This window comes from Lasiodiplodia theobromae (genome assembly GCF_012971845.1).
Source record: "Lasiodiplodia theobromae strain AM2As chromosome Unknown scaffold_32, whole genome shotgun sequence".
In the NCBI taxonomy this organism is placed as follows: domain Eukaryota; kingdom Fungi; phylum Ascomycota; class Dothideomycetes; order Botryosphaeriales; family Botryosphaeriaceae; genus Lasiodiplodia; species Lasiodiplodia theobromae.
The window spans coordinates 348,367-360,757 of NW_023336511.1; the positions used below are offsets into that span (position 1 = coordinate 348,367).

At 50.0% G+C, this 12,391-nt stretch overlaps 4 protein-coding genes across 4 annotated transcripts; 2 read left to right on the top strand and 2 right to left on the bottom strand.

Annotated features, from left to right (window-relative positions):
• Positions 1–1,350: 1,350 nt before the first annotated feature.
• On the top strand, positions 1,351–2,067 carry LTHEOB_9579 (uncharacterized protein; the record flags this gene model as incomplete). Its single annotated transcript, XM_035519181.1, has 1 exon — positions 1,351–2,067. One exon carries the CDS (start codon positions 1,351–1,353, stop codon positions 2,065–2,067), a length of 717 nt encoding a protein of 238 aa, XP_035368806.1.
• A 3,248-nt stretch (positions 2,068–5,315) lies between these two features.
• On the bottom strand, positions 5,316–6,569 carry LTHEOB_9580 (2-polyprenyl-6-methoxyphenol hydroxylase; the record flags this gene model as incomplete). Its single annotated transcript, XM_035519183.1, has 1 exon — positions 5,316–6,569. The coding sequence occupies one exon, from the start codon at positions 6,567–6,569 to the stop codon at positions 5,316–5,318; it is 1,254 nt and encodes a 417-aa protein (XP_035368807.1).
• Positions 6,570–9,393: 2,824 nt separating this feature from the next.
• LTHEOB_9581 (uncharacterized protein) lies at positions 9,394–10,274 on the top strand (the record flags this gene model as incomplete). Its single annotated transcript, XM_035519184.1, has 2 exons — positions 9,394–9,760; positions 9,820–10,274. 2 exons carry the CDS (start codon positions 9,394–9,396, stop codon positions 10,272–10,274), a joined length of 822 nt encoding a protein of 273 aa, XP_035368808.1.
• Positions 10,275–11,037: 763 nt separating this feature from the next.
• Positions 11,038–11,603, bottom strand: LTHEOB_9582 (A-sarcin precursor protein; the record flags this gene model as incomplete). The annotated part of the gene is made up of 2 exons (XM_035519185.1): positions 11,038–11,400; positions 11,508–11,603. 2 exons carry the CDS (start codon positions 11,601–11,603, stop codon positions 11,038–11,040), a joined length of 459 nt encoding a protein of 152 aa, XP_035368809.1.
• Between the last annotated feature and the right edge of the window lie 788 nt (positions 11,604–12,391).

Here is a 12,391-nt window from a genome sequence, read left to right on the forward strand (position 1 = left end):
GGAACAAAGTAGACAAAGAATGGTCAGGTAAGGCTGAAAGGTGGCGTGGTTCAAAGGACGAAGAAAGAAGATACCGCGCCAAGCCGGAGGTGGCAAAGCAACACTACCTGAAAGTGATTGTAAAAGTGAGCCCCCGAGAGAGGCGAAGGTGATATTGCCGTCGCAAGTCTGGAGAGGCAGGTGGTTGCCGCGGGAGCACGGCCACACCTTTCTGGAAGGCGCAACCCGACAGCTGGACATGCAGACCCTGACGCCGGCTCAGCCACAACCACAGCTTTTACATCTGTCAAAGCATTGTCAAGTTGTATGGCGGCGCATCTGAACCGAGTTCTAAAAATACGACATGCCCACGTCTTTGTTCTCCCAAACTATTGTATACTCGTCCACTTCGCTCCTCTTCTGCTGATATCAAAAATTCCCCCTCCGGTATCTTACTCCAATTCGCACTGTATTCATGTTCCATATCTAGCCATTATGGAATACCTCTTAACTTCAATCGTCGCTACAATACTTTTGTTCCTATTCATTAAGCTCTTGCAGGTTCAAGCAGCTGAAGCTAATCCCCACGGAGTACAGAACTCGGCCCCGAATCCGGCTGGAAATCTAACCCTCATGACCGATGCATTGAGGCAACGTGCAACTCAGTTCTTCGTTGCTGCTCGCCTTCTTTCAGAGCTACAATTCTATTACTGGATCCTGTCGACCCTTTTGAGAGTGGTAAAGTCTGTCTCCATATTTCTTAATTATCTAACATCACTCATCTTGCGTTCTGACCGGGCAGGTTTGGGGAGGGGTTACAAACCAATGAGTCCGACCGTGGAGAGTGACGACAGCGACAACAATGATACAGACGTTGGCCCTGAAAGCCCGAGTAGCCCTACAGTCTCCAACAACTCATATGACACAGAACCCACGTCTACGGAATACTCGGCACCACTACCTCGCGATGTACCTTATCCGTCCCTCCCAAATAGCCCAGATACAGCGTTTCACACAACAGAGCCGCCGCTGCTTTTCCAGCTCCAACCGGCCCCAATATTCCCCCGAAGGCCACTTCCCGTAGACCAGCTCCTTCAAGCCATGGCTAATGTCGGCCAGCTAGAAATAGAACCGGCCGGGAAGCTCACGGCAGACAATCCGACTCCATCCGTGTTGGAGCAGCGGCGATCTTTTAGAAGCCACGCAGCAGCAAAGCGGGCCGCCAGGGAGCGAGCGGCGAGAGATCAGGCAACCGAGCACTTGCAGAGAATCTTCCCAAGAAACTTCAGTGGGCCCAATACCAGTAACGCAGCCACCCAATTTAACGGCAGAAACACTACCTATAGCTCAGCTACCCAAACCGATGACAGAATGCAGTCGCCGCGGCGATCATCATCGCCATGCCGTGCACCCGCTTCGGATGGCCGTGGGCGAACCTTGACGTCGCTGGAAATTGATGTCCGAAGAAAAGCTCTGCCCATCGAGGAAGCTCTTCGTCGTGATGGCTTGCAGAGCGTCATGCGCAAACTCAAGTCTATAAATCTCCGGGGGTGGCAACTACTGATGACGGAGCTGAAGACAAAAGAAAAGATACCGTCTCGCCCACCGGAGTGCCATGTAAATGAGGCTGTCGTCTATTGGGAGGAGACGGTCGCGTTTAAGCTTGCATTGGCATATTCTGAGAAGTACAATCTTGTTTTACCGATTTCCGGGAAGGAGCCGTGGACCAGGGATGACTATGCATGTGAGGAGGAGGCGTTGATGGAACAAGGTGAAGACGAGGAATATAAGGAGCAGGCCGCGGCGGACATCAAGGAAGAGGGTGAGAAAACAGACGAGAGTGTTAAAGACCCTCTTGCTCTTCTTCATCACCTTGGCTCTGTTTGTGAAGAATCCCTTTCTCTTCTTAATCAGCTTAATTCTCTTCATAAAGGAAAGAAACAAGGTAGCGAAGAAGAGGAGAGGGTTAAAGAGGAGCAGCAGGAGGAGCAGGGGCAGGAGCAGGAGCAGCAGCAGCAGAAGAAGAAAGAGCAGAAGGAAGAGAAGGAGAAGGAGAAAGAAGAGGAGGAAGAGGACGAGGTTTTATAACAGATCAAGTCACGGAGGAGCACTACAGGCACGATATGATAAATTAAGTTACAATTTTTATAATGTAACCAGGTCTTACTCTATTTTCACGCTAGCCTTTAATCTACCTCGCCCGCGGATTGGATTTAAGCCCTATGGTTATTTGATTTAATTTCTGTTAGTCACTAAAATATCGTACGCCCAACAGCCAACTCTGTAAAGACCGGTAGATAATGAAAATACAACTACCTGACGATCTTTTTAACTAATTTTCGGTAACACACGCTTTATTTTATATTTATATCCCAAGTATAATCAATGGCACGTACCAATAGAAGCTCTTCTCGATTTCTTTTTTACTTGGTAAACTTAACTCAAGATTATATGAAATACAGACGCAGAATAGGTATGAACAGATGACGAAAGATAGCTAAAAAAACACCCCATACATATTTGAATACCTATTACATAATAGGATTGCAGCATGGCACCATTCGTGAATAGTGTTTCTAATGTATATCTCGGGTATCTTATCTAAACATCATCATGCCAATGAAATATTTTGAAGCTCTGATGCTTGATCCAGCGCATCTCCGTCCATAATGCCATGCACATATGCCTCACCCACAACTACCCAACATCCTTGCCCAGCATTGCGCAAGACGAATGGCACATGCGCGCCAGGGAAGATCCAAACAGAGTCATCTTCAAGGAGGCTTTCCGGCCCAATGCCAAGAAAGCCTTTGCTGGTCCGAAAAGGGCGCCTTCCATGGAGCTTGTCTTGCACGATATCCACGTATTGGACCCCCGAGGAAACTGTGCCAGAAAAGAGAGCCAGATATGAATGCTTTGTTCGCCTAGATGCTCTGGAAGTCTCATAATTATGCACGAAGGCACGATCCGCAATGGGAGTCCTCCAAAGAGCTTCGTAAACTGCCTCTTCCGTGTGATAAGCTTCACCGCCATCGTCCAAAAGTTCTTGAAGATCTTCTAGCCAAGGGGTAATGAAAGAATCATCCAAGAGAGGATCTCCTGGCTTAGAAATCTTGTCGAAGTGTACGGCAGAAAGTTGAAGATGGTTATGAAGATCAAAAGATTCCTCATACACAAATTGACTTAGAGAACTGCATGCATTGTATGCACTGCCCTTTCCACCTCCTCTTGTTACAAATCTGGGGCTAACGCTAAGAGGCTGTAGAAGCGTTTCGTTTGCCCAGTCCGGCGCCCAAGAGGGTGCAGACAAGCGGTCTGGCGTTTCCGGAGTAGAATTAATGCCGCAGAACGATAGTAAATCCAGCCCGTAATGGATCAGGCAGGCCTTCGCCACTTCAATCCGGACAGTGGCCCAGTCTTTCGAGTAATCAGCTCGAACATATGGACTCCTGCTTGCGTCGACCAGCCCCAATACCGAAAAGACGTAATCGCGCTCGTCTGAAGCTTCAAGTCGAGGTTTGTTAGAGTTTCCGTACAGGACTGTCAATAGACTAAGTAAGGGCTGATTGGGTGCCGTGTATGCAACAGGGGTCACATTCATCAGCTTCGAGGTAAGAAAGTATGGTAACGGTGAACGTTGTGGCCCAGTACGGACCATGTGGAGGTAGTCCCGTAAGCCGCAGAGCACCCAAAAGCCGGCATAGAACTGGCTCCAAGTGAGCAGATGCTCACCGCAGCAAACAACGGGCACAGAAGACAGAGCCCGCTCCTGGATGACCCAAACTCGCCGAAACCACGGCCTTGCGAATAGCGAACCAAGAGCATTTAGCTTTCGGGAGTTCGCGTCACAAAGATCTTCGAGGATGGAATCGAGTTCTGTTTGAACGAAGTATTCTCGAGACCCCGGTAGCGGATCGGCCTGGAACTGGAAAAGCGACCAGGACTTGATCAGACCCCAAAACTTTGATTCGGCAGTCTTGCTCATCGTCTTCAAGCTGTCCAATGCAAGATCGCTGTCTTCGGTGGAAGGCCCTAGCCAAATAATGGTCCAAGATGCTTCCTTGTAGATCATGTCCATTTGAGAGACTTGATGCGTTCTTTCGGAGACGTTGGATTGGTCAATGCAAATGGCATCTACCCATAGAGCCACACTTTCGTTGTCGTGGGTTTTGCGATTCATGATGAAATGTCGGAGAGCCGACTCCAGATTTTCTGTGACGTGGAATTCGTGGTCGCCTAGCAAAATAGCTTTTGTGGTGTTTTTATCTCCCCAGACGTACGACAATGCTGCATATTCCGGGAGATCGTCCAGAAAAGCATGTCGAAGCACGCAGCAGATACGGTCATCTGATAGCAGTGCTTGCACATAGATGAGACGGATCTCCCGCCTATCGCTCCGGAGAGGTCGATATCGGAAACCATGTGTTTCTGCTACGGCGTTGTCCGCAACATCACCTTTCGCGTAAGAGTTGTCCATCCTGCGTGCACGTATCGATAGTGATGGCCTCAGGTTTTGCCTTTGATGAATCCCTTCCGAAAGCTGCCGAATCGGCTAACTGACGTTAGAGATGCGGAAGATGTTCTTCCAAAGGAGCGGTGTAAGCGGGGCAGCTGACAAGCGGGATTCTCCTCGGGTAGTACTTGATGCGAAGCGACCAATCATCAATATGGTCTCTTGATGGATTGGGACGGTTGGGTCTGTTAGAGTTTACCCCTCACGAAGCTGAGTAGCTAGGCTTTATTGGCATAACAGGTGAGAGGCAACAAAGCGCCTCCACGGGTTTCGCTGCTGCTGGCCGTTTCGTTGCTCGTGGTTCCGTGGTTGCTCGTAATTCTATTCGATAGTAGTAGTAGTAACCGCTAGGGCGGTAGGTGGGTAGCACAGAGGTAGGAACGAAGCTGTTACCGGAGAGCGCGTCCCCGCGGCGCGTAAAGATATGATCCTGCCTATGAACTAGCCAATAGAATACGTGATTTTTCACGCTAAGCTCGATGCGGCCCCTAAAAATAGTGCAATCCTGAACGTAATACCATAGCCACGCGTCGGTAAGCATGCGCTACGCAGGATCTTCGGTCGTTCGCTTACTCTTTTGGTAGATGCTAACTATCCTTTACTACGCTTTACGACTATGGTTTCTAAAATCTCATACCTGTTTCTCCAAACCATGGGCTCGAACTTGCTAACGGGTTTTCCTCTGGCCCACATTCAGGCTATGCACTTTCACTGGTATAACTGTATGCTGATCGAGATTGAGACCTCCAAAGAAAACGGCAATGACGGACTCAAACACGCTCTCATACGACCATTCATTACCGGCACCGGAGCTGCTGCCAATTCATGAAATGGTGCTCTTAGAGTTGAAGGTTTCGTAATCTGGCAAAGGGAAATCCTCTTCATTGTTGTCACGGTCGAATTTGTTCACCAACCAGGGTGTTGCCACGGCTTTCGAGAGTGCCCCCACAAAAGCTTGGAGTAGCCACCTCTTCCATGTCGTTTCGGGGTGCGCGATGGCGGGAACGAAGAAGGGAATGTTCTGAGTCTCCTCGACGAATGGGCGAAAAGTGCTTTCGTAGGCGCTGAGCGCACTTGACGGATGCTGACCATCGTTGAGCTTGCTCAGTTCACCTGCGAGAACGTAAGCCCCGGTGATGGCCAATGAAGCGCCTGCGCCTGTCAGCGGCGTTGGAGCGTAGGCGGCGTCTCCGATGCTGACGGCCCGATTGTTTGACCATTTGGACAGCTTGATTTGTTGGATCGCCTGAAAGTAGAAGTCAGGTGCTTGGCTCATGGAGTCCAGAAGCCGTTGCGCCTGCCATCCAGCATCTGCGAAGTCCATTCTCACGAGCTCTTCCTGAGTCTTCCTGTCACTCCTCGTTGCCTCCTGCCATGCCTTCTTCTGAGCGTCGCTGCATGGCATCCGAGTGATACACGCCCTCATGGTTCCATGTGGATCAGGCCTCAGGCTAAGGATCCTTGACCCGAGAGCCTGGTAGATATTCCACCAGTCATTGTCACCGGGTAAGCGGGAAATGGTCCAGTAGACGGCGTACATGCCTTTGTCGATGACATTGACGGACTCAGGAGGGAAGCACTCTTTTCGCACCTTGGACCACTGGCCATCCGCTGCGGCCAAAAGAGCGTAGTCTTGCACTTCTCCATTGCTTAGTTCGACTTTGACGGCGGCATTGTCGTTCGAAATAACTCTGCTGATGGTAGTGCCGAACATGTAGTCAATGTTGGGATGGTTTTTAGTAGCCTCATGTAGTACAGCTGCTAGATCGCCACGCAGTATTTCAAATTCCGACGTGGGGCTTGCAGAAGATCCGGACTTGACGGGAAAGGGCGCAAATGGCCGGCCTTTTGGGTCAATGAATTGGGTACCCTTTTCCGTTGTATTGAATCGTCGGATCTGATCTATGAGCCCCATCTTCTTGATTACTGTAAGTGCACTGCCGTTGATATCGATGTTCTGCCCATGGGGAAGGAGAGCGTGGCTTTTCTCGACGATGGTGATGCGCGCGCCGGCCTTCGCCAGGTACCAGGCCAGCGTGGGCCCGGCGATGCCCGCTCCGCTGATAAGGACGCGCATGACAACGATTTCGAATTTGGTGCAAGGATAAGGATAGAGAGATATATGGTACCGCAGTGGGAAGAGGAGAATTATGAATTATATGGGTAAAAGGTAGGAGTAAGGAAGAGTGAACCGTCCCTAAGCGATCAATGTACGTGTCGGTGGCGTTCTGCGTGACTGGATCAGGTAAGTGTACAAGTCCGCTCCATATCATCAGGCAGCAGCACCATGTATGTAGTATTTCTCAGGCGACCTAGGTAAGTGCATCGACGAAAGAACATTCTATCCGGCCCGACCCGAGACCCAAGTTTTGCTGGCGCACCACGCAAGGGCGGAGAGATTGGCATGTGCGTTTGATGAGCCTGAGCGATGACGCAAATACGAGGCGCTCATGGCCGTGCGCTGGACGGAAAGAAATCTTGTCGGCTTAAAGTCTCCACTGCATGCTTGCTTAGTGCTTACAGTAGGAAAACTCCGGCCTTTGGCCCATTATCGCCGTCCGTATCACGGTCCTGCTCACTCGGATAGCTAGGTTTGCGGCAGATTTGGCTGATTGAAGACCTGCGACATTGAGCCAAGGTGTTCTCCGAATGAGTGCAGTGGTGTGACATTGGACAGGGAGGCGCCTGCCGTAAAAAATGGTAGGCATACTCGGAAGTCTGCTTGGCCATGTTGGCTGTTCTGGAGGATGTCAAAAAGAAGAGCACGCGGAAAAGCTGAAGGAGAGATTCGAAGTTTCAGTGACTAGCGGGTAAAATGTCTAGCGACTTCCCTCCTTACCTCATCGCGCAGCGGACAGCTAAATAAATACGACTCCTACACATTCCTAGAAGATTAGCCGGTTATACAAATGCACGAATCAGACTCACTTACTAGGAAAGCAAGCTTATTCCAGGTCCCCGATTTCCGTTGAAAGTGAGTGGACATGGCTGATGATCAAATAAGGAACTGATTCTGAGAGGATGCAAATTTGGGGGCCGAAGTGTGGAGAGAAGGTCGGACCTACTAATACATCATTTGCAGAAGTGCAAGCACAGCCTGTCGACTACGTAGTAATAATGGTGTGAGTCAAGCTAAAGCAAGCGCCACGATATGTAGGGTTCTCAGCATCAATCATCATTTCCATGCCACCCCTGTGGTGTCTCACCGGCGATAGAGTTCTAATCACCGATTACCTCCGCAGTTACACACGACTAGAAATTTAAACCCGCTTCACTTCATCAGCGAATATTTTTCCAAACCACAATTCATCATCATCATCCACAACCAGAAGCACTTTGTTATGGCGGCTGCAAATCTGCTTGATTTCCAGAGCATTTTCTCGTTGGAGGGCAAAGTTGCCGTCATCACCGGCAGCTCCAAAGGCCTTGGGCTTGCTGCAGCATCTGGTATGCTTCAAGCAGGGGCATCAAAGGTTTACATCACATCCCGCACACCCAGTGCTTGCAAAGAAGCATGTGCAGTTCTCAATCAGCTCCCAACAAGACGGCCGGGCGCTAGTGCAATCTCGGTACCAGCAGACACATCGACAGTCGAGGGAATACAACATCTCGTCGAATCCGTCAGCAAGACAACGGATCATGTGGATATCCTTGTGGTCAACGCTGGAGGCACACAGAGTGCCCCAATCGAGAAGACAGAGGAGAAGGAATTCTCGGAGGTCCTGGACCTGAATTTAAAAAGCGTGTTTTACTGTGTCCAGAAGTACGTAAGCCCAATCTGCGTAAAACACAATAAGCTAAGTACGTTGTCTAGGTTCTTACCTCTCCTCACTGCGCGCGCCTCTATACAGGACGCCTCACGCATCATTGTCACGGCATCTGTTGGCGGCATCGGCCTCGCCAATATAGGAGAGCAAGGAACTTTCGCGTACGCCGCCGCAAAAGCGGGTGCAATTCATCTTGTCAAGCAGCTTGCTGTGGATCTGGGACCTCGACATATTCTTTCCAACTGCATTGCGCCGGGATTTTTCGCCACAGAAGGTTCCATGCCGTTTATTGAGAAATATGGAGGCGAAGAGGCATTGGCAAAGACTTATCCAAACGGCAGGCTAGGAAAGAGCGAAGACTTCGCCGCGACGGCGGTATTTCTTGCGAGCCGAGGGGGTGCTCATATAAATGGCCATTGCCTCGTTGTCGATGGGGGTGGAATCATTGGGAGAATCTCCGAGTAGTTTGGAACAAGAACTTGAGATCCCATATAACAGGAAAATTCCAGCTCAAATGAAATACATCTATACAGCCATCCGACATTGTCCATTGCGAGCCGATAGATGCTGCATCTCATAAACACCACCGTAGCGAATGCAAGCAACTAAATGAGTTCGAAACACATCCGGTATTCCCAACACGGCGTGCTTGATAAGTCTTGTACAAAGGCAATGTGATTTCTTCCATTGAAAATCAACCTGAAGATCCGAGGTATATATGCAGGGTAGTGTCATTGTGGAATTACGGATCGATGTAGGGAAACGGCTACGTGTCAACAGATTCGTCCTAAAATTAGGAAGGATCCATTGTACATACATACATACTGGGAGCATAAGCTGCCAGTGGGGCAGCTGAAGCATTCGCCGCAGGGCGCTGGAGGATCTGCAGCCGCTGTGTTCCGCTCATCATTTGGGTCAGTGCGCCGGCCCCCTCCAATGTTGGACCCAACACTGTACGACGTGTCGCTCGGCGACCACTACGTCACAGTCCCCAGCGTGGACAGTCTTGTTGAAATATCACGGATAAGTGAGCGTTGTTGCCTGAACATACCACAGGGTCGTAATCCCCAACTCTGATCCACGCAATATCCACCTCCTATCTACCTGGAGATCACCGAATCCTCTACCCGCGACATGCCTTTGAATCTGGTCATTGACTTTCCTGAGGATGAAGATGAGCCATGGGTCATCGAGCACAGAATTTTCGATGTCCTCAGTGAGTATTTGCAGCCGACTTCTCAGGCGTCTCCTCCGGAAGTTGCTCTCAAGTTCAACGAGCTATTCCAGCTCAACCAGCGCGAGAACGAGAAGGCGAACCCCGAAGGATTTCTGTGGCAGCTATGGGACATTGTATTCAATGTCGCAGAGCAGGTCCCATATAGCCACACCTCCCAAGATCGGCTCGTTGAGTTGATTGCGGCACTGCGCGACGCGCATTTTCAGCCGAACCCTTTCGCCGAGCTGAAATGCATGGGCCCAGCGTTGACCGAGAGATTTAACCGTAAGTCTTCCAGAATAAAAATAACTTGGCTATCAGCTGGCTGATTTGATTCACAACAGAAATTTCCACAGAGCCGCCTACTTCTGACGATGGAGAAGGAAGCAACCCCTGGAAGAACCTCAACGCGCTCGCTGCTCGCCTCACACGTGCTGGTTTCGGCGTGCGCAGCCGCGACGCCGTCATCGCCTTCTCGCTGGCGTTGGAAAACCGTCCGCATCCGCGGTCGCGCGCGTATCAGGAGAGGGGTCGCGCCCTCAATTTCCACGTCCCGATCGCTGCGGACTGGATGCAGAAGTGTGCTCGCGAGCTGTACCTGCAGATGAAGTCTGGAGAGTCCGTTGAGGGCCCTCCATGGAAAGGGAAGAGGGGTATTTTTGACGAGCGCTGGAACTTCTGGAAGGAGCAATTTGGTGATATCGCCGAGCGTGAGGATGCGTGCAAGGATGCTGTGAGAGAGGGGGCGAGACTGGCCGCTCAGAAGATGATTGAGGCTGAGAGCAGCGATGATGTTTGAATGCATAGTACCTTCTTAGTTACTCTGCAATCAATTTAGCTTATACTTACACACATATACGCTACATACAGAGGGGTGCTGCAGTCGATGGCTAGCGTGAAGAGTAACAGGGCATTAGAACATACTAGCATAATTATGCCCTAGCTGTGCTTTAGGAAAATTAACACATGTGGGTAGTTGAAGCTATCGTCCGGATGACAATGTCGAATTAAAAACTCTACAGACACGTCCAGACGATAGCTTTAACTACCTATGACACGAGCAAAAAAATAAATACACGGCGTTCAATTAGAGTATCTCAAAAAAAAAAAGATGAAGAGGCGAGGCATGAAACTATGCAGTTGTAGGTCACGGACAGCATATTATCTGACCACGCCACAATGAACGGTAACAACCGGCGTGGCGTAGTGAGTGAGGCAAATCTTTACACTGTAAGCAAATAGAGTGTACGGGACTGTGAAAAAATATAAAGTGCGAAATACGGGAATAGTATGCGAAGCGTGCAATAAAATGCAACTCATTTGTTACCCCGTCTTGTGTTACCCCGTCTTAAAATCATCACATATGTCCAAAGAAAGTTTCTGAGGCGCCATGACTTTGTATATTCTAGCTATTTGTAAAAGAGAGAAAAGAATCCAATAACCAACTCCAACCTTATGTCAATGCAACCAGTGCAGATTTTTGACAAACACTCCAACACATCAGACCGTTGACGGCCGGGGAATCCAGGGTAGGCTTAAACTGCGAAAGACGAACAGTTCCTTTAGCTGCACAGAGCGAAGCCACCCGCATTGCCATCCGTGTGCGCCATGACACCGCAGAAGTCCTTGCTTGGGTAGGTGTAGATGGCGCGGGCCGGGCCGGGGTCGAGGTCGGACTTCTTTTCGTTGTAGGGGAAAAGGTGGCCATCAGGGTAGACGGGGAATTCCAGGAGCTTGGCGTTCTTGTCGTTGCACTTCTTGTTGGGCCAGGTGATGCCGTCTCGGTTGCCGTAGCCGTGCGGGTAGCCCGACTTGGTCTTGGGCTCCTTCTTGTCCGGGTCACCCACTGGCGCAGCGTGGATGTTGCCCTCGGCCTTGTTCTGGCTGATGGTGAAGTCACCCTTGGTGTTCTTGCACCTCAGACTCTGGGAAAGGATTAGTTGAGAAGAGATACCGTCCCCTCTTGCAGCCGATAGCTAGCCATCGGCTGCGAGAGGGGGGTGTAATTGGGCTGTTCAACCGGATTTCTTACCACGTCGCGAGCTTCAAGTCCAAGAGTCTGGTTGAAAGGGACAGCCGCGACGTTGACGGCAAAGAGGAAGTAGCAGACGCTCTTGACAACGTGCATTCTTGGTTTCTAGTAATTGAAAGTTTGGTCGGAAGCAGGCGTGTGGCTTGAGTGGAAGAGGCAAGTGTGCTCGGTCGAGTGGTTTGATGGTTTGTTGCTGATGGAATTTCAGAATTCTCTCAATTCTTAAATATCCATGAAATCATTCTTTCTTTGGAATCTTTTTCGCAGAGTGCGGCTGTAGTGTTGTCTGCGTTGATCATTGTGCATTTTCCGCCGTGCACCAACACTGTTCCTCGAGGCAAGTATGGGAGTGGTCCAATTCAGCTGATGCTGTTATTGCCCAATTGGTAAATTTCCACTCAGCAAAGGAATACAACATGTTTATCCATGGGCAAAAGAATGACCCGACGTTCCGATTGTTGATGTGGGGCTCCGTCTGCTTCCTGGAGCTGACCGTGCAGCTCAAGTGCCCCACAAGAGCTGTGCCACGGCCCCCAAATTGATTGACCCACCTAACAAGAGTTCATCCTGTAGTAAATTCCGTCATAGACGCAGACTTACACCAACGACGTTGTTTCATGTACGAGTTTCAGGCCTCTTCGTTGCGTCGCTGCTTTGGTGAGGAAATTGGAGGAGGGGATGCGTTGTTGCGAAATAAAATAGAAACCGAAATAACAGAAATTCCGACCGACACACCCGTCAGGCCAAATTTCAGTGATATTAGAGACAAGTTAATGATTTGGTTGCTGGAAAGAATTGCTTTGGCCCCCAGTCAGTGCAGAGTCTCTTCCGCAACTCCGAATGTAAGCAGGTAGGTATATCGCTGATCAACGAGTGGCGCAGCG